Here is a 27,147-nt window from a genome sequence, read left to right as displayed (position 1 = left end):
AAAGAAGAAACATTGTCAGTCAGTCGAGAAAATTGTCAGTCAGGCTATATATATGGCAGCTTTGTAGATGTTGTCAGTTGTGACAATGCTAGTAGTGGTCCCAGGCTTGCGACTGGAATTGCGGTCATGCGGTGTTAAATCGATTTAACGGTATACCAACGATCCACCTCCCACTTGTTGTTTGGTACTTAGCATTAAGTACGACATACGACAATTGACAATAGCCGGGGTCACGACGTGAATCGTGATACAAGCATGTAATATTTAAACGGGTGATACTCGTAAATATTTGTTTAAACAGGACCGTCGACGAGTCCAACTCCGCGCGCGTCCTGGTAGATTATAAACCTACAAGTATTGTTTCAAGAAAAAAAGCGGTGCGCGCCCACTTCGAAGAAATCTAAACAAATTTCATATCCAATATCTGTCCAGTAATAACAACAAACATTGATTAGGGTAGCATGAAACGTAGAGCAAGGTGTTTTCTATTTATAGGGAAAAAAGTCAAATGAGGGGGGGGGGGGTCAGGCCATAATTACTGATTACGTAATATTGCTGTCAGGAGGGGGGGGGGGGGGGGGGGTTGGGTCTTGATTACGGAGGGGGGTAAAAATTGCTAAAATATTGATTACGTAATATTACGTAATATTAATCACTCTACACTCGACTGTCACGTGAATTTTTCAATCCGTTCTCTAGCTGGCCCTGAAAGACTATTCGAAACCCTAACCCTCTAGTCTGATCCCAACCCTAACCCTTACCCAATCCATAACAAAAGCATATGCTGAAACCCTAACGAGAAATTAGACTAACTTCCTTATACGATCATATCACGTGATTGGTGATCGAGACAGTTTTTCGCCAATATCTCGTCAGGGGAGCATTTTAACCCTATGTCATGGGGGGTGATTCGGAATCAGCGTCCGAAAATACATCGATCGAAGCTGGTTTCAACTGTCGGGGGCCCTTTTAGAACAATCTCGAAGATCGACTGTAGAGTGATTTAGCACGCTCGCGGACACGGGGGTAAAATTGGCAAAAATCTTGCTGACGTCATATTAGGTGAACGATTTCTAGGCCTTATTAGCACGTTTTTTGTATTTTAAATCGCAAAGATTGTTTAATCATTAATGAATTAATGGGGTTCTACTGTTATACTTATAGGTTATGAATTCATCCAAAGTCAACCTCAAACTTGCAACCAAATTAAACTCAGTAAATTTTGTATTCGTTTCAAAATTGAATTCAATTTCAAAAGAAACTCGTGAAATTCAAAAGTTACCGTGACTCAGACTGCAAGAGATCATACAAAATTATTTTAAAAAATCCATTCATAGCTAAGAGTAAGAGTAAGAGCGGTTAGGGGTCGTTCACACTTCACATGTTACGTTATGTTAAAAATGGGTCATATTCAAGTGATTACGTAATATGTGAACGACCCCTTATATATTATGGCAGGACTTCGCCTTCGTAGGGGATGATCATGATGTGTTACTGTTGATGATTAAAATTTCGGTGTGTTTCGTGTGACAGCTGGTTGTGGGGCTCCCACGTGACCTTTTAGTTATCTTGGACGATACACTTGACAATTGTGTGTTGTGACTTGTGAGCGTATAACATTAACAGCGTTATTTGAAATTGAAACATCCTACCCCGTAAACAATGTCGACTATAATGCTGTGTTGTCAACAAACTATTATAGAAACTGAACAAACCTAAATTTCGCCTAAATTGTGAACTACTATATATATAGTCAAACATATCATACATCTGTATAAAATAAAGCTGGTGAGCCAAAAATATATAAAAATATTAAAAACAACCTCTGTTAAATCAGTTGCTACAATAACTTATCCAGCACATAAAATCAAATATAAGAATAAAAACAAAACATATCATCGACTATTCTCAAAGTTGCTCCTATATAACTGAAAATCTGCGCTGTCAGGGCTAGGCATGAGGCAAGAAAGCGGAGCAGGAATATATCTCATAGAGTTGGACGTTGACGCCTCCTCGGATAACCGCACAGTTCCTGGCGAGATCCCGTTCTGACTCTTCCTCTGATCTAACCCCACGTCAAATGTATTGGGAGGATTGTAAATAGTCACGATCTCTTGAATCTCATCATCAGCAGGAGGCGGAACTCCAGCCAGTTTTTGTTCTCTCAGTTTCCTCCACTCCTCCCTTCTCTGAACAGAAGGTGGCATGCAGACCATAGGTTGCGGAGTAGGGATGTCGACTGAAATTTCTCTCATTCTTTTATACTGCTCTCCTTCATCAAGATGAAGAGGTTCATATAACAATTTCTCCATGTTCTGTTTTGAGTCCAGTAAGATGTCAAGGTTTTTATTAGAGTTGTCAGTCTCAAACTGGAACACACTCGGTACCCGTTCTGAAGGTGGTTTATACACCGGTAGGTTGTTGGCAGCATCCCAAACCCTGAAATCGTCCACATTGTTCGTTTTCAAACACCACTGTATATGTTCCTCGCTCACATTTTCGGGAGTTGGAATGTTTTTCATACCCTCAAGTGGTGCAACAGTTCTAATGTCATGTGGTACAACAGTTCTAATGTCATGTGGTGCAATACTACGAATGTCATGTTGCGCTGAACCGCTCCCTTCACTCGAGATAGTCCGCATATAATCAGGGTTTATTCTCAGATTATTGGTATTAACATTATCTCGATGCAGAACAGCGTCACCGCGCATTTCGCTGTTGCCAGACGCGGATTCTAGAAATCGCCGGACTTTTATAGCTCGCTCAGATTGGGTACCCGGAAACATGTCCCAAGTACTGGCTGGCAATTTTTGAGGGGTCATGATATCTGATCTTCCGTGATCTGATCCAACGACCAAGTTAGTGCTCGTAGTCATCGGTAATTGTTCTCTCATTTGATCGATATGTGTCTGGACCTGTCTAAGGTTAAGATTAACGTTTGGGGTCGCATGTATCTGGTTGGTAAGCTGGTTGGTAATCTGATTTACCAGACAGCCCTTACTGAAATCCGCACCAAATTGGGAACTTCCCGGCGGAAGAGAATCAGGCTCTCTGAAATCATACATAGCAAACTTGCTCTTGCTCTTGGCAGGAGGCTTGGCAGTAGCTCGCCTTTTTGAAGAAACCCCACTGTTAGCAGCGGAGACTGGGAAGTTGAACTGATCCAGGCTGATTATCTGCTGTTGGGGAATGCTGGTTCGGACGACTTGGTGCGATGCAACGTTGTAGTCTGATTGGGGGCGGGGCCGACACGGAGGGCGGAGATCAAAAGTGGGATTTCCCGGTGGAGCCGGAGAGACGGACTGGACTGACTTGATCTTTAGCTGTAGTCGAGGGGAAGGGAAGAGGTTCCTGGTCCCTGTTGGATTATCAGTTTGAAATTAAAATTATAAACTTTCAAGTTGTCAATTAATTGTTTCAATACACGCCACACAGTCAATTTCCTTTTACTAGCAATTTATTAACAATGGAATTCACAGCACAGAGCTATTTACAAAACACAGCACAAAAACACTTCACAGTCACGACTATTGGATCACGCTTATACCACAGCCACGAATAGCTGGTCTCTAAGTTTCAAGATTCAGGGATGACTGAAGATTTAATTCTCACTAAACGGTGAGAACTGGTTACCTGGACAGCTGACGGTGGACATTAAGTTGAATACCGGATGTGAAGCAGGATATGGAGCAGGATATGGAGCTGCAGGATGGGGGACTGACAGTTGGACAGGGAGTGGGGCAGAGTGGTGTAGAGGAGACAGCCCAAAGTCACCCTGAACCTCTTCTAAAACTGGTGGGCTTGTTCTCCTCCGTTTGGGATCATCCTCAATTATCTAGTGGGTACAACTCTGTTAAAATCAGGGCTTTTTATCTATTTTATTATGGAATATTTCAAGACAACGGATAGTAAAACAGTGATAATGGACTTTTAAAAGTCTGTATCATTGATTTTAAAATGCATCAAACAATTACTTTTAATATAACGTTGAGATGATATTGCAATAAACCTGAGTGTGGGGTATCATTATAGGAGGGGTTGGCTGCGCGGCTAGGGTAAGTTCTTTACTCTTCTTCCTCGGCCTACCCCTGCAGAATATCATGATAAAATTCAGTGTTTGATGTAATGTGATTTGGCTCAATGCTCGCTGTTTCGGATCATAACACTCGCATTACATGCCCCTCAAGTGTACTCTCCATCAACATATATAGGAAATCGTCAAAAACAGTCTTACTGGATTTGGAAAATGCAGGAAGTAACGAAGAATGGTCACCACTATTACCTTATAACTTACCCGGGTTACGAAAATCAATAAGAATCTAAAAAGCGGACACTAAAAAGCTGCCAAACTGAAATGGCACAAATTGCACTGGATTATCAAGGTCTCATTCGGAGAACACATTCACTCCCGGAAATCGTACATTCACTGCCACATAGTGCATACCTGTACTGATAACACACTTAATATCGGCGGTATCAGCAAAAAATTTCTCTAAAATACCTAATGAATTTGCTGATTGCAGATCAGAGCCTTTAGAATTAGTGGTTTGGAAATTATGGATGGAAATTGAAATTTTTGATTTTTAATACATATTTGCTACCCATGCGGGGATGAATATTTCATATCATTATCTATACTAATAATCTCAATAAATGTGTGTGTGTGCGTGTGTCTGTCTGTAATTTATGAATGGTTAAATCAAGAAAACGGTTAGAGATATGGGACTGATTTTTTCGGTATAGTGCCGACAAAACTGTGACGAAGCCAAATGATTAAGGTTTTTCAAATCGGTCGGTGGTAAGTGGTTTAATTGATCATTTTGTGACCCAAATGTGATACTAAAGTGTACTCTCCCTCTTTCCCACTCTCACTCTCTCTCCCCTTATAACAGATTTGCTATAGGTTATTTGGCAGGGACCTCAAGATTGCCTATCAAGTATTACTATTAGATACGTGAGTGGTGGGGGGCATTCACAATTAAATTGCGGTGTGTTTGGACTGAGCGAGTTCATACTTTCGCACCGTTTTAACTACGAAAATGTAATGCGTTTTTTAGAATTAAATATAATAGGCGGGTTTATACTTTTGCATTTCAACTGCGATAGTGAAGTCCCGGCCGTAGGCACGGGTTACACTAGTAATTATATACTTTTGAGTAAACATTGACTGGCACTACGAGCGAATCTCCAATCAATAAATCAATCGATATACAAATCATTACCTACGATCAAAAGAGAAGAATACTATAATAAGGTGAGGACTGAGGACTGGATATATGCAATCGCGACATTTCCAGCAGGCACTAAATAAAATCCAAGCCTAAGAACTCAGCTTCATGTGGCGCTGACCGCTGACCAGTGACCGTGGCACATACCTTTTCTTTGCTTTCCGGACGTGGTCTGCTTTCTGTCGCTCTTGTCTTTGGGCCAGGATATGCTGCCGCTGATCTAGAATCTTCTGGCACAGTGCAGAAGACACGTGACGAACAACAGACGGTTCCGGGTGGGTGGCTGTGTCGTCAAATGTAAACCCGGTCTGAAGAAACGTTGTTAGAATATTTGGCGGGAAACGGTAAAATTTCCCAACATTCTATCTTGCAGATTCAAGTTAAGAATGTTTATTTAGCCACTTTCATCATCAGCTTAAAAAGAATATTCACTCTAACTATATTCATGATATTATGATCAACTATGAAGAATAATATTAAGCTACTAACCCCAGAGAAAGCTTGGTAGTTAAAGATAGCCATAATATTGTGGCCCATAGACAGTATACGCGGACTCCACTTGGCGTGTTGGTTCACAAAACTACGACCGGTGTAAGACTTCGTCTGAAATATGTGGTTAAAATATGTGGTTAAAATGGGCTGCTCTAATGTTCGGGCCCTAAAGAAGTATGAAGGAATTCCGTTAAATCAAAAACTGTCAATATCTCATGTTACACATCTTATGAGTAAGTATCTCATAGGGGATTTTAAAAGGTTTCTTGAAAGAATCAGTCGATCTAAAAAGAGGAAAAAATGAGTGTCTACATCATCAATGTATTTTATAAAACCATGCCAAATTCGCTCAAAATACAAATTATTTATGTTAAATATTATGCGCATTTTAACACGAATAACAACAATAAAAGAACCACTCACCGTTTGATTATCTATGTCCACGTGGATTACTTTGTATCGATTGTCTCCAATAGGTACTGTACTAAAATAGTTTACACGCTAAGAATTATAAAATCATTAATATGTAATCAAATTAAATTAAATGTATTGAAGAATTTATAAAATGAGTACCAATATCAAATCTGTACCACTACAGTAACTGTAACAGACCTATCCAATCTTGGCTCATTGTGTGCGGTAGGAGGACTTTACAGCTAACGGACTTTATTACAGCTAACAGGGTCATTCAGCGATATTAGGTCTAAGCGAGGTTATGGTTTTTGAAGCACCCGCTCTACTTCCGAATGGAGGCTACGTTTAACGGTACAACTAATGTGCAATGGGGTTCTTGTGGTGCAGGGATTGGGTACATAGCAGAACTGTACACAAAATAAACAACGTCAAAGAGTTTACACCCGTTTGCTCACAAGCACTAAGTACGGGTTGATGCATCAAATTATTCCAAAAACTGGTCGGTTTTAGCTCTGCATCTGGACAGAGGGCGGGCACACATCAAAGACAAACCACCATAAATTATGCTCATAAAAGACATAGAGCTCACTGTTCGAACACTAATTGCTGCTTTTCTAAGGAACGAGGAGTCAAGATCTTTTCAAAACTGACGTGTTTAGAAGAGGCGCAAATCTAAACATGCTAAACTAATGGTATGCCCACTAACATGGGATAAACTGTTCCCATTGACAAGGGACTTACTATCTATTAAACGACAGTCTGGGTATAGAATTCTGGCGGAACTATGTTCGGGGACCGGGGAATCTTTAAAAGTGGTCAAGTAACGATAGTGCCACATTATTATCAATAAGAGCTTATTATCCCGTGTGATCTTAATAATCTAACAAACTGGTTATACCGGTGAATAAATGTAGTTCTAGAGAAGTAAGAAAATGTCTGCATGATAGCCTTTTTTATTTAAAGATTCAACTGAAATCAAGTTAACACACGTCACACAACAGATTAAATAGAAAAACGCAAACAAATAAAACCGGACTAACTGTACAAATTCTCCTGATCCGCACGAACTAACTGAATTAGACTTTAAACGGAGCCCGAAAGATTGGCAGTCTGCCAAAACGTAAATTACACTGTAATCATTAACTGCCACGTGTAACACGGTGCCACGTGTAACACCGAACACGCGACGGTCCCTTAAAATCTCAAACTTCAGTAGCGAGATTGCGTTCTGTAGAACAAAACAGAAATTTAAACTGATGCGGTGGACAAAAAAAGAGAACTAAATAGTGATAAAAAGTATCTGTAATTGCGGTGCTAAGTGATGATAACGAGAGCAATTGAATAAAATGTATAATATTTGAATATTTTAACATAAAAGTTGAAAGACATATGTAAATATACAACATGTAATATCAAAAAATGTCGTTATCTCCTATCGATAAAGTTCACCGATGACAGATGTTAGAGGAATGGTACAACTTTCAGCGTGGTACAATGGCTGGTACCTCATCTGTTATTTGATACGACCATTAGGTGGCTTCATTATTAGAGAGTGCACGGAGCTATACTTAGAAAGTTTTGTCGGGGCGATTATTTATCGTCAGCAACAGAAAAAATTAGGAATAAACATTAAAACCCTGATTTACCGCGGCCATTTCTATCCCCCAATGGGGATGTGAATAATCAAAAAATTCAAAACTTTGAAAGACATAAACCTATTCTAACATTTTATTTCAAGGTATTATCCCTAAAACCTTTCAGATTTTGACGACTATTTCTTCAGAAAACAGCCACGATTCTTCGAGCTGCAAGTTAAGAAAAGGAATGCTAATCAATAGATACAAAGAGCTATTCTAGATATCTGTATGATGTACATAAAATATGTACTCAAGTGCAAATGTTCCCGGAAACAACGTGAATTCATTGCTAAAGTAAATTCAACAAAATCTTAGAACAAACAAGACAAGGTTGCAAGGATTGAAGCAACTTAACCAGACACGGAATGAGATTATGCAAGTCCGCCTCTCGATCAGTAATCTAATTCCTACTGATAAACAGTTTGTTATATTACATATATTCAATACTCATATTAGTTTGGACCGGATTAAAGGTGTACGTGTCGCCCGTTAGTAATTATCGTTTATAACTATTCAGGGGTATGTTATTAAGACTTTTCTTCCGTAGAATTGTTACTAGAAACTAATAATTCCTTTTTTGGACCTGGTGGGAACATATATTTATAATATCGATGCGAGAAGAATTGGATAACTTCCGGATCCTTCGATACCACGTGTAGCATTTAATTTGGCCGAGTATTCAATTTTATTATCTTTTGGACCGCAGGTAATTTATGATAATAATTCATCAGAACAGGACTAATCGAGTTAAGCATGAATTGAGATTATAGCAAGTTGGTTGAAAAGAGCGCTTAAAGAATGTAGGAATTGCAAGTGAAGAACGCGAATCTGGATTCTGGGGCGAATCTGGATCTGAACAGAATTAAACGACTCCAGAAGGTCACATGATTTATACGAGAAATATAACGGAAAAATCAGAAGAACGCCAAGCGGGATGAGGATAATTATGTTGCGGTGTGCCTTTTCCAAAGGGAGCAGACTAAATCAACTCGACAAAATTACATTTCATATTTTCATTTCCGAGAGGTACTGAAAAATAAAATGATAGTGTCTCATTCTACGGAAAAGGGGCGCGGCGGCGAATGCAATTACGAGTTAATTATATCCGCGTCCGGTATTATGAATTCCTCCTGTTAGTGATAAAAGTAACAAAAAACCAAACAGCACTATTACTACGTTTCGGCTAGGTGCTAGGATATAGAACACACTCCACTACCGCCTTTATCCCAAAGTAACCTAGGAAACCCACAAATTTCTTTAGAGAGATTTTTGGATTCTCTCTGCATATCCATCAAAATTTGAACAAAAATCAAATTGTGTTGAGACCACACAAGCACAAAGGGCTGATGTATCAAGATATTTTTTAATCTAAATATGCAAAACTAATAGTATGCCCATTACTATGAGATTAACTAAGCCCCTAAATAAGGGACTTCCTGTTTTAAAGCTTACGGTTTAGAGATTGAAATGTTGGCTCAGGTTTAAGATAACACAACCCTCGAAAGCCTAAAACACCAGTATTTTAGGAGAGTAGTGAAGGAGTGACAGACCAAACCCACTGTGATTGACAAAATTTTACAAAACTTTCTGGTATGTAAGTCTGATAAGTCCGTTAGTAATTAATAATAATTGAGTCCTGCAATTACGGTAAATATTTACAATTTATTATTCAGGGCATATTATTAAATATAATTTTCAGTGCATATATAACATATTACTTACACGACATTCTCAGGGCTGACTAGGGTGTTGGGAGTGGAGTAAGTGTGGTCAAATATCCACGTTATCTTGAGCATGCTCTCGAACCCAGAATAAGCCGAACATCTGTTAACTCTCAACCTCCCGTTCTTATCCCTGTAATAAATATATTTATATATATTAATTATAAACAAACTGAAGTTTTATATAGCAATTTATAATAAATATGAATTTCCTCCCCCAGGTATAATTCCTCTAGTTGGTTGAAACTCGAGCAAGCGGATAAATCTTATTAGCTTGCTTCCTGATCTTAACCATCGTGCTCCATGAACACAATCAGAAATTTCCTTCAAATGTTGCAAGATCTTTTATTTTAATTAACAATAATCAAACTAATGCCAAACTCGCCGCTGATATAATAGCTAGGTAGTGGTTGGATATTAGTGGCATTTAACCTGTTTTCAACGTTTGAAGCTATAATCTTCTTGTCGAAAATGATGAGATCTTTAAGTTTGACGTTGATGCGTTTGCCGTTTTTCTGTATCCTGACCGAAGACTCAGCTTCCACGATAGCGTTGATTTTATCCTGACTGAGGTACGGTCCGGTGGAGCCGAACGTTGGTCTCATTCTCATCCGGTCCAAATAACGCCTTTTTCCTGAAAACACAGCGGATAATAATTTAGTGAGCCTATATTTTCTTTTATTGCCAATTCTTGTAAACCAAGTCCTGCGCCGTACATTTTCAAGTGCTAAAATAGGTTCATACAATTGTTCGAAAAGTATCATTGAGAACAACTCAGTTACTGACGTGTAGGTTTATCGTCCTCAGCTTTGACCTTGTGCATGATACAGAGTCTCCAGTCAGACTTGGTGTCCTCGTTTCCCTCAGGTTGAGGGCTGCTATCACTGATATTAACAACAGGACTAATCTCCCTCTGAAAAATAAAACAGTAATTTCTTTAGAATTTTTTTCTCTTAAAAAATATGATTCTTTGCGGCTCCGTTGAGAATATTATAAATATAAAAACAGTCAAACATCAAACTCAATGATGTAACGAAAAACGAGATCGTGATTAAAAACGACTACACTACATATTATAAACCTCACCTTGCTGCGGATATTATCCTCGGATGTTTCAACAGTGACATGGTACACGTCCTCTTCGTTAATGATGGGTACGGTGGAAGTGGGAACATGCAGGTGAGCCGTGGACTCCCACATTACTGCCCTGTGAGATAAGGGGTTTAGGGGTTTAGGGGCGCAGGTGGGGGAAAGAGGACTCCCACATTACTGCCCTGTGAGATAAGGGGGTTAAGGGATTTGGGGGTTCAGTGGTGGGGGAGGACTCCCACATTACTGCCTTGTGAGATAAGGGGTTTAGGGGTGCAGGGGTGCAGGTGGGGGAAAGAGGACTCCCACATTACTGCCCTGTGAGATAAGGGGGTTAAGGGATTTGGGGGTTCAGTGGTGGGGGAGGACTCCCACATTACTGCCTTGTGAGATAAGGGGTTTAGGGGTGCAGGGGTGCAGGTGGGGGAAAAGAGGACTCCCACATTACTGCCCTGTGAGATAAGGGGTTTAAGGGGGTTCAGGGGTGCAGGTGGGGGAAGAGGAGGACTCCCACATTACTGCCCTGTGAGATAAGGGGTTTAGGGGTGCAGGTGGGGGAAGAGGAGGACTCCAACATTACTGCCCTTTGAAATAAGGGGTTTAAGGGGGTTCAGGGGTGCAGGTGGGGGAAGAGGAGGACTCCCACATTACTGCCCTGTGAGATAAGGGGTTTAGGGGTGCAGGTGGGGGAAGAGGAGGACTGGGGGGTACCAATGGCATAGAATGGAGACAAATGGCATAAAATTCATCAAATGGCATAGAAATTTCATGGCATAAATGGAAATTTTGTTTGGCCAATTCTCCATTTATGCCAATTTATGCCATGAATTTAGGTCTTCATATTTGACCTTTAGGATGACTTTAAATTCGCAAATATTATTAGTACTTGAATAAGAGACATGTTTCATGCTTTATAACACTTGGAATGATCGTTAAAGTCAAAGATTCATATGACAAATAAAGAAAATAGAAATGTATTATATCAAATATATACCAAACATTTCACTATTCAAGAAAAGCAAATTGTGAGATGTTCAAAATGTACAGAATACAAACATTGACAACACAACGATTTTGAATGTCATCAAGGAACAATGCATGTGATGTATTTGTCTTAGACGAGTAGCCAAACATTAGGAGATCCGTTGATTAGGCTATACTCCTGGCAGTAGTACTTCATCGGGCATGACTAATAAGAAATAAATCTAACCACTCCTTTTGCAAAGTCCTGCTGAGATTTGAAGACTTTAAGAGTTTCTGTACTGCCAGCTTTCAAAACTGTTGAACATCCGCATTCAGGTTGATTGTATATGCGAACATCAGAATTCAGAAGACACTCCAAACGCGTTCCCCTTGAATCTTGAAAGACGAGATTTTGTTGATAAAGTGCTTCTTCCTCCATTGAGCGTGAGTATCTCAAAAGACCGGAAGGAAAGTGTTCCATATTTATCTGTTGATATCGTTTCTCCAACATCACAATCATCAACTCCAGGTTCTACCTCATAAGCTTAGTCGTCCTCATCCCGAGGCATCCAGCTTCATCATCTACAGCTTCCCAAGAAAGTACTTGGCCATGGACGATTGGCTTCCCACTCTGTTCTTCGGGATCTGCGACTGCGGCGAACACAGAGAAATTATTTCTTTTCCCTTCTCGAATGCAGTCCCTCGATGCCCCGTCCAGCGTTATTTAAGCAATATATTATGTCATCATCATTTTGTATAATAGGAAGCAAGTATTTCAGGTCATTTGGTGAACTGTTATGTAATACTAATATTACAGGTTCATCGAGATTCGAGATATCAATGAATATTATTTTTAAGGGCAAAGACCTCGAAAAAAGAAGGACAGGCACCAATCTCAGTAGACAAAAGAATTATTGAAGAACCGTAAGGAATTTAAGCGTAAAGACCCTAATTCGAACGCTAACAGGTCAGAGTATTCTAGATTGAATAAGATTTTTTAAAAAGTAGCAAGGTGGACGATAACAACTGGGCACGTAGAATGGCCAATGACTTGGAAGAAGCTGCGAGAAAAGGTCAGCAACGTGAGGTATGGCAGAAGATCAATGTCATATCTGGAAAGAAGAAGAAGCAGTCAACTGCAGTTAGAGACGTATCTGGCCAGTTGATTGCCGACCCACATGCCCAGAAAGAAAGGTGGAAAGAGCACTTCTCTAGGCTATTGAACCCTCCCCCGCAAGAGGCCAATATTTCTGACCTAGACAACATCCCCCCGCAACCCAGTTTTGACGACCTTTCCGATTCGGATGAGGCTCCTACAAGAAACGAGATTGTTGATGCCCTCAAAAAACTCAAGAATCACAAAAGTCCAGGAGTGAATGGTATCACCAACGAGCAACTTTAAGTATGGACAGGATGGGTTGGTCGATCAACTAGTTGTGTTGTTCAAGAAAGTGTGGGAAGATGAGAAGATTCCTGAGGATTGGTCCAAAGGTGTTATTATCATCGTTGGAAAGAAGGGTGACACCTCTCATTGCGCTAACAACAGAGGCATTACATTAAGATCCACAGCCTCGAAGCTCCTGCAGATGATACTCCTGCGGAGACTTAGCAATGGCATGGAAAAATTCCTCCGGGAGAATCAAAGTGGTTTAAGACAGAATCGCTCATGTATTGACCAGGTTTATTCACTCCGCTGTATTATACACCAATGCATTGAGTATAATATCCCTCTGTATATTAATTTTGTTGATTTCAAAGCAGCTTTTGATTCGATTGACAGGCAGTTCATTTGGGGAAGTATGCAGCACTACGGCTTACCTGACAAGTACATTAGAATTATGAAGGCGTTCTTCACTCACACAGTTAGTGCTGTTAGGGTCAATGGAGAGGTTACAGGTTGGTTTGATGTTAACTCGGGTACTGGGCAAGGTAATATACAGGGACCACCAGTCTTCAACTTTTGTTTGAATTTTTCAGCATACCTTATGGAACTGAACAAGGTCATTAGCAAGGGGGCTTTATTACAGCTGCCAGCCCCGGGGTAGAAGAGAAACATCTCTTGGACACTGATTACGCTGATGACATGGCCATGTTAGATAACTCAAAAGAGGGGCTGCAGGAAACCACTGACCTTCTATGCAAATACAGTGCCTATGCGGGTCTGAAGATTAATGCTGGCAAAACACAGAGCATGGTTGTCAGTAAAAGTGCATCGCAGAGGCCGTATTCTAAAGACGACACTATGGACATCAATGTGGAAGGTCTCCCAATACAGCAGGTCAGCAATTTCACTTACTTGGGTGCAATCATCAGTGCGAATGGAACAATTGACAAAGAACTATCAGCTCGAATTCAAAAGGCCTCCGGGGCATTCTATCAGCTTAGCAGTATATGGTACAGTCGCAACATCAAGACTCCGACTAAAATCAGGATTTACAAAGCGGCTGTTCTCACTATACTGCTTTATGGAAGTGAGGTATGGAATACCACACAGACGCAGATGAAAAGATTTGAGGTGTTCCATCATAGATGTCTAAGGAGAATCCTGAAAATCAAATGGTTTTATCATGTATCTAATGCTGATGTACTTAAGCGGGCTAACATCGCCCCTGTTGATACTTTCGTACGAGCAGCTAGACTCCGATGGTTTGGCCATGTGGTGAGGATGCCAGAAGAAAGAATACCCAACTATCTTCTGCACTGGATCCCAAAGCATGGTAAAAGGTCAAGAGGTAGACCTCGGAAAAACTGGTTGTCATGTGTCCGGGAGGATGCAGCAATCTTCACAGGTGTCGATAACATCACGATAGAAGATGCAGAACAACAAGCAACAGACAGGGTTCACTGGAGAGGTCTAATACACCGGAGAAAAGAGATACTATGTGGTGCAGGCCACTCCAACGACTAGGAGGAGACCTTTTCAAGTACAAGTAAGTACCCATTCGAAACATGTTTACAGATCATTATCAATCTTATGAAAATGTTTAAATTTTAAAACCTTCAACATGAACACGGCCCCGACACGATACATCTGTACACACTACACAATACACATCATTAAAAAATAATATTTTAATCGAGTTGGTAATGTTACAGTTTTCCACTGTTAATTTGGATATAGATATTCGATTGACTCGGAGCATTCAGTCGACTGTCCTCTCTGTTATATGGTGTGTAGCGTGTACTATGCCATACTGCCCGGTCACTTGTCCACTATCAACCAAATTCTCATATCATATTGATATACATTGAACGTCATTATAATCAATAATGCCCATTGCTAGGGATATTTTGAGGAATTTAATGGGTGAAAATAAATGTTGTACTAGTACAATAAATAGAGATAAAGGTGGACAGTAATAGTGGGGTGCAGACAATTCGTTATCAAATTCTCAGTTCAAAGTTTTAAAATTTCATATTTCGAATGGCATAGAATGGAGACAAATGGCATAAAATTCATCAAATGGCATAGAAATTTCATGGCATAAATGGAAATTTTGTTTGGCCAATTCTCCATTATGCCATTTATGCCATTGGTACCCCCCCGGAGGACTCCAACATTACTGCCCTTTGAAATAAGGGGTTTAAGGGGGTTCAGGGGTGCAGGTGGGGGAAGAGGAGGACTCCCACATTACTGCCCTGTGAGATAAGGGGTTTAGGGGTGCAGGTGGGGGAAGAGGAGGACTCCCACATTACTGCCCTGTGAGATAAGGGGTTTAGGGGTGCAGGTGGGGGAAGAGGAGGACTCCCACATTACTGCCCTGTGAGATAAGGGGTTTAGGGGTGCAGGTGGGGGAAGAGGAGGACTCCCACATTACTCCCCTGTGAGATAAGGGGTTTAGGGGTGCAGGGGTTTGGGGTGCAGGTGGGGGAAGAGGAGGACTCCCACATTGCTGGCTAGGAGGTAAGGTAGTTGGGAATGGGGAGTGTGTTAAGCTAAGACAAAACACAATTCTCCAGTTTTACTTACAATCTCCCCCTTACGAACTTACCTTCTTCGAGCTTCAGCTATCATATGTTGCTCATTCAACCTATCCTGTTCAGTTTGCATCAGTTTCATTTGCTCCAGCTTGTTTGGACGACCTCCCTTGTTTTTCCTCGTTCTCCGTTTGTTGATTCTAGGCGGCAGCTCTTCTATCGTCTCCATCAACTCAGAAAATTCTGATAAATCCTTGCCTGAGAAAAAATTGTGTTTCAACATAATGATTTACAGTAGTTGTTTTTTTTTTTTTTTAATTAAAAAAAAAAAAGAGAGGCTGGGCCTGGTTGGCCCACGAGAGGATAGCATATGAATGCTTTGCCTACCTCTGGGGTATGGCAGTCCTGTGGGAGGATGCCAGTGGAATCAAGATGTGTAATCAAGGATGATGGTAAGTGTTGTGGGGTGTGTCATAGATTGGTTGAGTGTGGAAGAGAGAGGCGAAATAAGACGGCGTTAAAGTAGTCGCTATGTTACACCTGTCTGGTCCAACTCCTCTGGCACCACTAAGCGTATAGTGTGGTTTGTAAAGTTGACAATGGTGGAGATGTGTTGGTTGTCGAAACAGTGTCTCAACTATTATTAGCATTAAGGTATATGGACACGTTCATTGAAGTTTGAGGATATTGGTAAATATTAGTGACCCTACTAAATGGCACGATGATGTAAAATGTGTCACACTATAAAACTATATAAACCCTCAATGGTAAGGATAATCGTTTAATCCTCTAGATAAACTTTGTCGCATAACGATATCTTTATCAGACGATAAGATATCGCTTCAATGCGGCCGGCAGTGAGTTGTAAACTTTGTCACACTATAAAAACGTGACAGAGTTTACATGGACCCCTTGTTGCCGTGTTTGACCAAATTTTCGAATTTCAAATTTATAGGATAGTTGCATATGACTATTATCTACATATTAAGCGACTTTTTTCGTTAAATGGTTGCACCATGTAAACTCTGTCACACATTTAAGAAATTTATATGAGGGATGTTTATGACATCCTGACAAGAAATGCCGAATAGTCTAGCATTATTTTGTGAGCTGAATGTGTTTGGAATTGTTCACATATTTCATTGTTATAGGCAAATACAAATACGGAAGGCAGAAATGGGTAAACTTTGTCACATACATTTGTACGATATCTCAACATGTGTGAAATTGAGTAAATATTAGTATACCAACTTAAACACCATATATTACGTACTATGGATCAATTAACAATATTTCAACCACACACCGGTCATATAAATTATTATATGGCAGTGATATGTTAACATTGGCAAAATTTCAACACCTGAACATGGTAAAAATTTGTAAATTTCGTCACAAAAAAAATATGATAACTTTATTTGCTATTTGTTGGCAAAATAACTAGTTTATCGACATAGGTATGGTGATAAAGTAAAATTATATCCTATTCGAGGTATGATTCTTGAAAATAGGGGGCAAGGAATGTAAATTTCGTCACATCAGCCCTTGCATTAGTTAGATAGATTTTCTTTCGTATCAACAGTCCTTATTATAGTTAGAATGGATTTACACAGGAAATATTAAGAAACCCATGCCAATTTTTCATCACATTGATATTATACTGTTGGGGCAGGAAAAGTAAATTTCGTCACATTTCAGTAACGTAGTAAAATTAAACTCAGCATTGTTAAACTTGAGCTCTAATTTGCTGAACAATAACCAACCAATAATTTCTGGAAGAAAATTGAATTCTAAGGTATGGTTCTTCAAAATAAGGGCAAGAAATGTTAATTTCGTCACATACGTCATTTAAAATTTAGATACAATTTCTTTCACGTGAACAGTCCTAATTACAGTCCGAAATGATTAATACAGAGATACAGGAAATATAAAAACCCCTGCCCATTTTATAATGTATGTAATATGTTAATCACCTTACGATGTCATTTTGTGACGATGTTTATATCAACTGCCCTATACTTGAATCAACTGTATCCGTGTATCGTCCCTATATAGAGTTTTCCCGCAAAATTTAACTTCTTTACGATGTCGTATCATTTTGTGACGATGTTTACATCAACTGCCCTATACTTGAATCAACTGTATCCGTGTTTCGTCCTTATATATAGACTTATAGAGTTTTCCCGCAAAATGTAACCTATTTACGATGTCGTATCATTTTGTGACTATGTTTACAACAACTGCCCTATACTTGAATAAACTGTATCCGTGTAACGTCCTTATATAGATTTTCCCCGCAAAATGTAACCTATTTACGATGTCGTATCATTTTGTGACGATGTTTACATCAACTGCCCTATACTTGAATCAACTGTATCCGTTGATCGGCCTTATATAGAGTTTTCCCGCCTTCCAAACCAAAATCAGATATAAATGATTTCGGAAATTCACCCAGAATTTCAAATTCCATATAATGTGACAGAATTTACATCATTTCCCAATAACCAAGTGCATGTATTTCCTAACTTTTCAAAACAACATATTTTAGGGCTATGATTGGCAGAAGAACCATCAAATAATGAGTTGAAAGGGTTTTGAGGACACCTCACAGTAGAAAAGAGGTCTCGTATTCTGAGTGTGACAAAGTTTACGAAATATTGCCTTAAAGCCGTTCGATCCCTGCCCTTTAACCAATGTTGTATCATAATTGTTAGATTGACCTAATCTACTATATTTCAGACCAAGGAATGATAATTGGGGAGCCATGGTAAACAATGTCACAAAAATGTGACATTTTTTACATTATAGTGCCTAAAAGCAATACATTTTATTTCTGAGCATTGCATATGGGAGTGTGGGTCACGTGGCTAATGTTCAGAACTTACGAACACGCTAGATTAATAGATGCTAAAATTAAGCCACTATCGTCGAAAACGCTATTTTAGAAATTTACCAATATCCTCAAACTTCAATGAACGTGTCCATATACGATTTAGGTTTTAGACCGCAAAATATATCCAACGCAAAGATTTAAGATTCAATTTAATAATTCAAACAATATAAAGATGATTTATTAAGATTAAATGTTAAAGTTTGATCGCAAGATCGCACAATGTACCTGAATCAGATGCTGAAAGTTCAGTAAACTGAGAATCAGGAGCGTTCCTGAGCATGAACGAATCTGGTAGATCCAGACTGATTTCTAAAGCTTTCTTTTTTCTCCTTTTTCTCAATTTCTCTTTGTCAGCAGGCTGTTTGGTGATCTTTTTATTATCTGCACCATGAGAATCAGGTTTAGTTATATCAACACGAGATTCTTTCTTCTTTTGAGGCTCTGAAGACTGATCAGGTTTATCAGGAGTTCCCTGTTCTTGATCAATCTTCACGTCATTTGGCTTCTCACGATAATTAATGTTTTGAATAAATATTTTCGGTTCTTCAGCATCTTCAGGTTCTGATTTTATAGCTGAATCCATCTTATTCTTAAGCGAGGTGGTCGTTTGATGATCAGAGGGACCGTAAGAAGTTTCATTATTATCAATGCTGTTATCTTTTCCAGGTCGAACGTAAACTGATCTCAGAGGAACATTTTCCCCTCTTAAAGTGAAGTCCTTCTCAATACAACCCATGGCTCGAGAGAACCAGACTTTGGAAGGGAAGTCAGTAAATTTAGGAGAGTGGGGGTCTGAGGGGAGTATCCTGATGGAGACTTGGGAGGGTTGGGTGTTGTGAGATCGGGTGATACGACCACTGTCTTCCTCCTCGTCACTTTCAAACTTTACCTGGTTGAGATAATCATTTAAAAATAATTACTTGATAAGGATTGGCGAGGTAAAATTGAGAAGCAACGAAAAGTCTTCCCGCTACTCAATTGGAAATTCCTTTGAAAGCGATTTTCCATTGAAGGTTATGCTAGTAGTCAAAAAATCAAACCTCATAATCAAGATCAGGAAGAGGGTCAATAACAAGGTTTCTACAGCACACCCTCTTTACACATCTCTTCAACAGGATCTTACTTCTCCATCTTTTAATCTTCCTTTTCCTGTACTTCATCTTTTGTCGGTGCCGCGTGCGCCGCGCTATTGCACGTGTGTTGTTTTCTGAGCGATAGTCTGCTAGCTTGCGTCGGTTCCGCATCTTTTTCAAAAGCTCGTCGTTTTGTGCGGTAACTATAGTTTTCTTAGGTTGCCTGGAGAGATCTTTATGTGATACTAAAAACGTAACTTGGTGTTTTTTCATTATTGGGATTAATCATTAATATGATGTCCTACAAGTTACAATATCAACCAGTATAAATAAAATATGGTACTTACTTTCGGACGAACTTTTGGATATCTTTATCGTAAAGCAAGTTGTACTCATCAATGAAGTCGTCCATGTTTATGCTGACCGTGTCACTATAACACACACACTGAAACATTTAATTGCATATCATTTCCTCTTTACTGCAGTCTCGGTATAATGAATTTTAATGGTATGGGGAGGTACAGGTGAACCATATTTGTTTTGACACGTGATAATGATTCTAGGTTAACTATGCAGGGGTGACTTAGAGTTTGTCTTGACACAAATCTTAAGCAATTTTCTGACGATGTCCCAGCAGTCCCACTGATGTTTGAGAGAATTATTTTTCTATCAGTAGGCACTTCTCTGTTCTCAAAATTATTATGGTATGATTTAATATCTAGGAAGACCGTCATAAGCTTTTTTTCCAATGACGAAATATAAATCGAAATGCTTCATTAAAAAATAACCCAACCTTTTTCTAGTCATGCCGTTTGGAGATTTACACACAGAAAAACCCTTGCGGCCCTCCCAAACCTCACAAGACGAGAAACCCAAACACCGCTCGCCCATATCCCTCAAAGAGGTAAAGCGTCTCTTCACCGCAACCAGCAAACCAACGTCCCAAGAAGCAGCAGGACAGGTTTACTACAGTATCTGTGATATTCCGACACTTGGGGACGAATATGATCCGTACGCGCTCTTCCGTTATCTTGATGATGTTAGCTACGAAATGGATGTTGGTGTGGACAAGTACTCCCTGCTTACAGGGGTGGACGATGCTCATTTCAACTTCTTGGTGGACAGCGTGGACTTGGAGAAACGCGATGAATATGGGCAGTCGGTGTTGCACCTTGCAGCGCAGTACCTGGATAAGGAACACATAGAGCGCTTGGTTAACTCAGGCTGTGATGTTGAGGCGCATGATAAGAAGGGGTACACCCCTTATCTGTACGCAGTGATGGCAGATAACCTCAGTAACATGGAGGTGCTGAAACGGATGAACTGTAACTATGGCTACAAGATCTGGTTGTCCGGGAGATCAGCACTGCACGTGGCAGCACAGTATGGCGCGATGAATGCGCTGAAACAGCTCCTCAAACTCGGACTCAGTATAGATGTCCAGGACAAAGTTGGGTTGACTCCAGTGGTGATCGCAAGTTATTACAGCAAATCAGAAATATGTGCTTATCTTATCGAGCAAGGAGCTGCAACTGACATAGCTGACAAAGAAGGAGTGATGGGTCTGATGAGGATAGCAGCTTCCATGCCAACCTTAACACGAGAAGTATTAGACAGACTAGTGGAAGAGGATATCTATCAAGGAAAACGTTATTACAAACTAGGAGGACTAATGGGGGGTAGCCCTCAACCAAACACCTCCTTCTTTCACTACGTCGTGTGGTTGGGAAACCTGGGTATTGTCGAGCATTCCATCATGGAGCGACTTGTTCAGGCGAAATGGAACGGGTTCGCAAAACAACGTTTTAACATGGAGTTCCTGCTACTCATGTGCCTGTTAACATTCTGGACTGTTCTCTTCCTACAACCCCACGCTAATGTGCACATCATAGATTACACTACAGACACGTTTTACATCATCGTGGGAGCAGTGGCAACGTGTCTACATTGTCTCAGGTTCCTACGTAACATACGAATGTTGAGACAGCGAGCACGGTACATGGACTTTCTGAACAAGCTGTTCAGTGAAACCTATAAACACGAGACTGGACAGTTACATTTCAAGGAGTATGAGGAATATAAACCAATACTGGATAACAAGTTCGGCAAGAAAAGGGCTACTTTTTGGGAGGATTTGGGTAATTCTCCTGATGTGCTGTTGGATTTTATTGTTGATATACTGCTGACTACCTTACTCATCATCAAACTCGCAGTATTCGCTATGGATTTCAGTGAGTTTTCGTTTCTTGATTATGGGCATAGCTTAGGCATGAACTCAACATCAAATTATTCGAATCGACATGTAATACATAAATGTATGATATAATTGCAGCCTGATTGTAAGGATCGTGCACGACATTTGATTTTAGATAGAATTTAGGTATGAAATCAAATTCATCGTCAGTAGAAATTGAGACAAGTCATATTTTCAGAGGAGGAGAACGAGATCAATCAGAACACCACTCTCTTCAACACGACACAATACCAAGAATCCTACAGAGTACGAGTAAACGAATCAACACTCTGGGTTAACCTTTACGGAGCAGTAGTCATCTGTACCATGTGGATTTCAGGCTTTACCAAGTTAGCTGTCACTGAGAACGGCTCCTTTGTGATCTACATGAGAACCCTTGGCACGGACCTGATGAAGGTGGGCACGATATTCATGTTCGTCTACATTCCTGCTATCGTGTCCCTGTATAAGACTATATACGAGGGAGAAGTGGCGTGGTACGAGGCGGGGTTTATCGTCATTAGGATGGTGATGATTGACTACGATTACTCCGCCGGACTGAATGCTGCATCTGATTTTCCGATCTGGTGGATGCTGGCTTCCCTAACTTGGATCTTCCTTGGCTCTATCGTTATCCTCAACATTCTGATAGCTGTAATGGCGGAGAGTTACGCGGACATAATGGAGAAATCAGGCCCGCTGATGGCGAGAATGGAGCGTGCCCGGTGCATCACAAGGTTTGAGAGGAGCATGAGTATGGAGAGTCTGCAGAAACAGTACCAGTCTATAAAGGAGACCTGCTCCCCTGAGGTGGTTAAGTTCGATCCGGTAACCGACAGGGACACTATTGATGTGTTGAGAGAGGAAATATCGGCTCTGAGAGGAAAAGTGAATAAGACGGAGGATAAGATTGACTGTAATTTTAAGAGGGTTGAGTCAATGTTGGAGAATATAGTGCAAACATTGGAGCTGTACGCTGCAGGAGGTTCGGGATCTTCTTATTGATACTCGTTTGTTTATATTATACGTATATTTAATCTTTAAGTAAGGAGGTGTGTTTTGCTTAAAACCGTTTACCAAACCAAAGCAGCATAATCTTATGTGGATTATTACACTGCTCATTGCATTACAGTTTTTATAAAAAGTGGGAAAACCTCTAAAATAACTTACAAATCTCGAAATCTTTCCGACGTCCAACCATCTGTGCAGGGCGAAGTTTACGGACTCAGCTGCGTTGTATCCCATATTGAATCCGGAGTGATATCCGTTTGGAAATGTGATCATGAACTCGCCGGCTCGTTGCACCATCTGGTAACAAAATTATTGGTTAGTACTTCTTTCAATAAAATTTCCGAATGTCGCATACTGTACGGAAGATTAAATACAAACACGAAAGCGAAACAGAGTTCCAAGCCCTAGCTCTTATCAATACGAATATGAATACGGAATGACCACGATTCTAATCCTGGAACATGCATGCATGAACAGGGATACGCGCGCAAAAATGCGCGTTCTTAAATGTTCGCAATTTTGGCTTTGTAGAAAGTAAAGAGTATCGCGCGGGAATTCTGAAGTGTAAACCACGGGGATATCGCGGTCTAAAGGTGTTGCACATACCCTGTTTACAGGAATTCCATTTCTGGCCAAGTTCTTTGGAGAAACAATTGTCATTTTGTGCCTCATAAACTCTGGACAAACTTTGAAGAAGTCTGGGTAGATCCCTGTGAACAAATTACATTACAGTGTGTATTAGAACATTCGAGAGGTACCGGGTTCGATTCACAGAAGAAGTGAAATTATTCGGAAAATTATCTCTTCTAGAATATTATTACGGATTAAATTAATAAAGCAAAGTTATCACAATATAATCTGGGATGTCGAAATTTGATTAGATTACCTCTAATCATAGTTTGGAATCTAGATGCATGGCACTCAGGTATGGCATACCAGAACTTAGGTTGCCCGTAGTGCAAATAATTGATAGAATAGAGATCCATATCTTCGACATGCCACGGGAAAGTGGTCCGCCACATTCCAAAGTAAAGGTAAGGAGAGTTGACACCTGGGATCTTAACGTTCAGTTTATTGCACACCTCCTCCAGCACATCCCCCAACTTCGGCACATTCCACTCCTGTCACGTAGGTTGGGTTTAAAATACTCTAATAGTGCTGGGGAGATAATTATAGTTTGTTGTGGTATGTGACAACAATTGATAGATCAGCCAGTCAAACGTATGGAAACATTTGTAAATTTAGTGCAATTAATCATAAATACAAAACATTATAAAATCCCTCTGATTACCTTGACGTTTGTGTCGTACAAAGAAGCTGGTACATCTGCACCGTAGAGAGGTGGGTTAAAGGTCAATCCTCTCCAGTACCTGGATCATTTCACCGTTATTTGAGATATTATAGTACGTGTTGTTATGACAGTCTAACTGTTTCTAAATTTAATGACTGGACTAAAAATAGATCTGGATATTGGTTGGGAGGTGATCCATATTTTCCTGACACTTGAAAGCGGTTAATTAATCGGCTTCTAGACTACAGGCCCCATTAATTGCCCCAGATTACAGGCCTACACATTGACCAATCAAAACCTAAATCACTGTCACGCGTCAAAACAAATATGGTGAGTGAGTGAGTGAGTGAGTGAGTGAGTGAGTGAGTGAGTGAGTGAGTGAGTGAGTGAGTGAGTGAGTGAGTGAGTGAGTGAGTGAGTGAGTGAGTGAGTGAGTGAGTGAGTAAGTGAGTGAGTGAGTGAGTAAGTAAGCAGTGTTACCTCTGTTCAAGAAACTCGAGGGAACCTTCTGGTGGTTTGTAACGATCACTCAGTGCTTCTTTTGCGAAGTCTTGTACAGTAAGCGCCGGCTGCTCTATGTTCATTTGTTGATAGATCCCAGCTGAATTGAATGTTTCAATAATAATAAACTATAAACTCAATTAAAGAAAAAAATTGAATTTCCTACGTTGTCTGCGATGAAATTACTAAGAACTTGATAAGTAAAGTAGAAACCTAGTAGAAAACTAATAATAACATTCTGTTTTAAAAAACATCAATAAACTGAACAGAAGATTCGTACAATGAGTAGAGGTTATCTCTTGAAGAATCGGGTTTTCAATCAACAACTTTTTCTGGCTCAGCTTCCTCTTTATATCCCGACAAGGTTTCCAGCCTTTTGGTGGAATAATCTGGAAATATTAACTGATGATAGTGATGGAGAAACTCAACTTTAAATCCTAAATCAGATCTGTATTTGTTTTATTAGTTATTACAACCTTTCTAATAACAAATTTGGATATACGGCATCAAACAATATCTTATATCATATTTTATCTCAATAATACAATTGTATGTAAATCACGATTTAAAAGAAGAGCAATTAACTATACAGTTACCTTGGCAACGCCCCATTTAGCGGCCCCGCATTCCTCCATATACTCAACATACTTGGAGAAGTTCTTGAATTCCTTCTTGGTCGGCCTGAACACCATGATATCACTCTTACACAGGAATTCTTCCACATCCTCATTAGAAATCATCCAAACCCTGTCTACAGTCCTTACATTCTAAAGAGAGATAAATTATTGGTAATAATAATTAATTTTAGTCGATAAAACGTAATACATTAATAGTTCATGCCTTCCCGTGCCTTGAAATACAAAATTGGGAACTGTGGTTTATCATGATCAAATTTGATTTCATGTTTGTTGTTCAAGTACTGCTATTTATGAATTGACAAATATCTCTAAATGCGGCACTATCCGTCGCGGAGTCGAGTCCGCGGCGGAGCCGCCGGACTTCGAGCGGACTCCGAGCGGACTCCGGCGGAGCCGCCGGACTCCGAGCGGACTCCGGCGGTGCTCCGCCAAAATGTATTTACAGTGGACTCGAGTACATTTTGGCGGACTCCGAGCGGAGCCGAGCGGACTCCGAGCGGACTTTAAAGTCCGCCGCGGACTCCGAGCGGCTCCGCGGCGGCTCGGCGGAGTGTCCGCCGCGGACTAAGCCACTAGGCGGACTCCGGTCCGCCGCGGACTCCGGCGGAGTGCTTGGCGGACTCCGCCGGACCTCTCCGCCAGACTTGAATCCGGCGGAGTCCGGCGGAGCTTGGCGGAGTCCGCCAGCTCGGCGGACTCCGCTCGGAGTCCGCCGGACTCCAACAGAGTCCACTGACTTCCGACCTCCGTCTTCCGACCCTCGGCAAAATTTGTCACGTGACATACAACATAGCATTTTGCAATATTGTGGTCAGATGAAAAGGTCGCTAGTGATAAACCTTAACCATTACCCTCACAATGTCAATAGTGTACAACTCTAGTCCTAACTTTGACCCTATAATGTATAAACGTTGACCCTAACCCTCCACAAAACCGTCCGCAGCGAAATATCAATGTCATTGACTGGTCACGTGACCAAAACAATTTTTGTCATATTATCTCATATGGGGAAGCGTTTTTAGTTTTACCCTACACGTTGCATGTGGCGTCATTCGGCCGGATCCCAGCAAGCAAAAATACGTCGACCATCACAGGACGTTACTGGGCCGCGCTCAGCCTGTCATTCCGCCAAATCTTTATGTTAATGAACATAATAGCCTGGGGTCCTCAGGTAACACAGGACGACGCCAGCCAGCACTCTACGCTCTTCGAGCTCCGATCGTCCTGTGACGAAGTAAGGCCAAGGACGAAGCCTGAGGTCCTCAGGTAACATCGACCACCGATTGAAAATTCAAAGATTTTTTGACATAAAGGTCAAATGTAAAACTAAAATCTTGATGCTGATTGATTGACGACGTCAATTTTTGAGCACAGCGCGAGCGCATATTGCGGAAAAGGACCGCGTAGCTAGTCAAGATGTTGATAAATATTTGGCTTGTGGCGCGATGTGTTGCTTTAACTATAGCCCTCTCGCTTGCAGTCTAGTAGCGCGCGACCGCCGGAAATGACTTGTGGAACAAGCGCGCCCGCAGCGGCGCGAAAGCACCTGGTTAGATAAATGAACGCGAATATATGGAACAGATATTTTACGAGTATCACCCGTTAAGCCTTGCATTGTAGGATGAAATCCTACTAGCTGACGCCACTCGCAGCTGTGATGTTCGCTGTACGTCAGCGATCGAAATTTATACGCGTATCACCCGTTAAGATGTGTCACCCGACGCGCCACGCAATTTTTCTCGTTGCTCGTCGCACGTCGACGCCCTCATTAAATTTTTGGAGAAAATCGCCCGCCAAAATTTGTTGGACCAGGACGATGTCCTAGCCTGGCAGCTCATTGCGCGGCGCGTCGCAACGAGCTTCGTTGTTCGTCGACGTGCGACGAGCAACGAAAAAAATTGTGTGGCGCGTCGAGTGGCACATCTTAACGGGAGATACGCGTATAAATTTCGATCGCTGACGTACAGCGAGCAGCACAGCTGCGAATGGCGTCAGCTAGTAGGATTTCATCTTACAAGGCACATCGCGTTTACCTAGCTAACCAG

General features: G+C 40.7%; 2 protein-coding genes across 3 annotated transcripts in view; one reads left to right on the top strand and one right to left on the bottom strand.

The window, feature by feature from the left end:
- LOC134821342 (cell adhesion molecule DSCAM-like) overlaps positions 1 to 27,147 on the top strand; it is a 113,030-nt gene that overhangs the window by 41,299 nt on the left and 44,584 nt on the right. The gene's annotated exons all lie outside the window — the stretch shown is intronic.
- Positions 1,221 to 25,231, bottom strand: LOC134821340 (uncharacterized). Its single transcript, XM_063832081.1, has 21 exons — positions 25,061 to 25,231; positions 24,745 to 24,853; positions 24,444 to 24,564; positions 23,964 to 24,042; positions 23,559 to 23,793; positions 23,279 to 23,382; positions 22,832 to 22,969; positions 19,776 to 19,873; positions 19,396 to 19,651; positions 18,581 to 19,244; positions 15,537 to 15,720; positions 10,579 to 10,699; positions 10,279 to 10,405; positions 9,925 to 10,126; positions 9,494 to 9,625; positions 6,144 to 6,204; positions 5,718 to 5,831; positions 5,376 to 5,536; positions 4,010 to 4,088; positions 3,634 to 3,835; positions 1,221 to 3,358 (listed from the first exon to the last, which is right to left on the bottom strand). Exons 1-21 carry the CDS (start codon positions 25,202 to 25,204, stop codon positions 1,896 to 1,898), a joined length of 4,794 nt encoding a protein of 1,597 aa, XP_063688151.1. The 5' UTR covers positions 25,205 to 25,231; the 3' UTR covers positions 1,221 to 1,895.

The sequence above is a fragment of the Bolinopsis microptera genome, chromosome 9 (assembly GCF_026151205.1).
Source record: "Bolinopsis microptera isolate Bmic1 chromosome 9, MBARI_Bmic_1.0, whole genome shotgun sequence".
Classification (NCBI taxonomy): domain Eukaryota; kingdom Metazoa; phylum Ctenophora; class Tentaculata; order Lobata; family Bolinopsidae; genus Bolinopsis; species Bolinopsis microptera.
This window is presented reverse-complemented; position numbering and strand designations above follow the sequence as displayed.

Excerpts from the sequence above, each read along its gene's own strand:
- LOC134821340 (XM_063832081.1), bottom strand. The coding sequence starts at position 25,204 with ATGATTTCTAATGAGGATGTGGAAGAATTCCTGTGTAAGAGTGATATC. Across the intron at positions 15,721-18,580 it reads ACTTTCAGCATCTGATTCAG|GCAAGGATTTATCAGAATTT; the intron begins GTACATTGTGCG and ends ATTTTTTCTCAG. Across the intron at positions 5,537-5,717 it reads ACTACCAAGCTTTCTCTGGG|ACCGGGTTTACATTTGACGA; the intron begins GTTAGTAGCTTA and ends ACGTTTCTTCAG.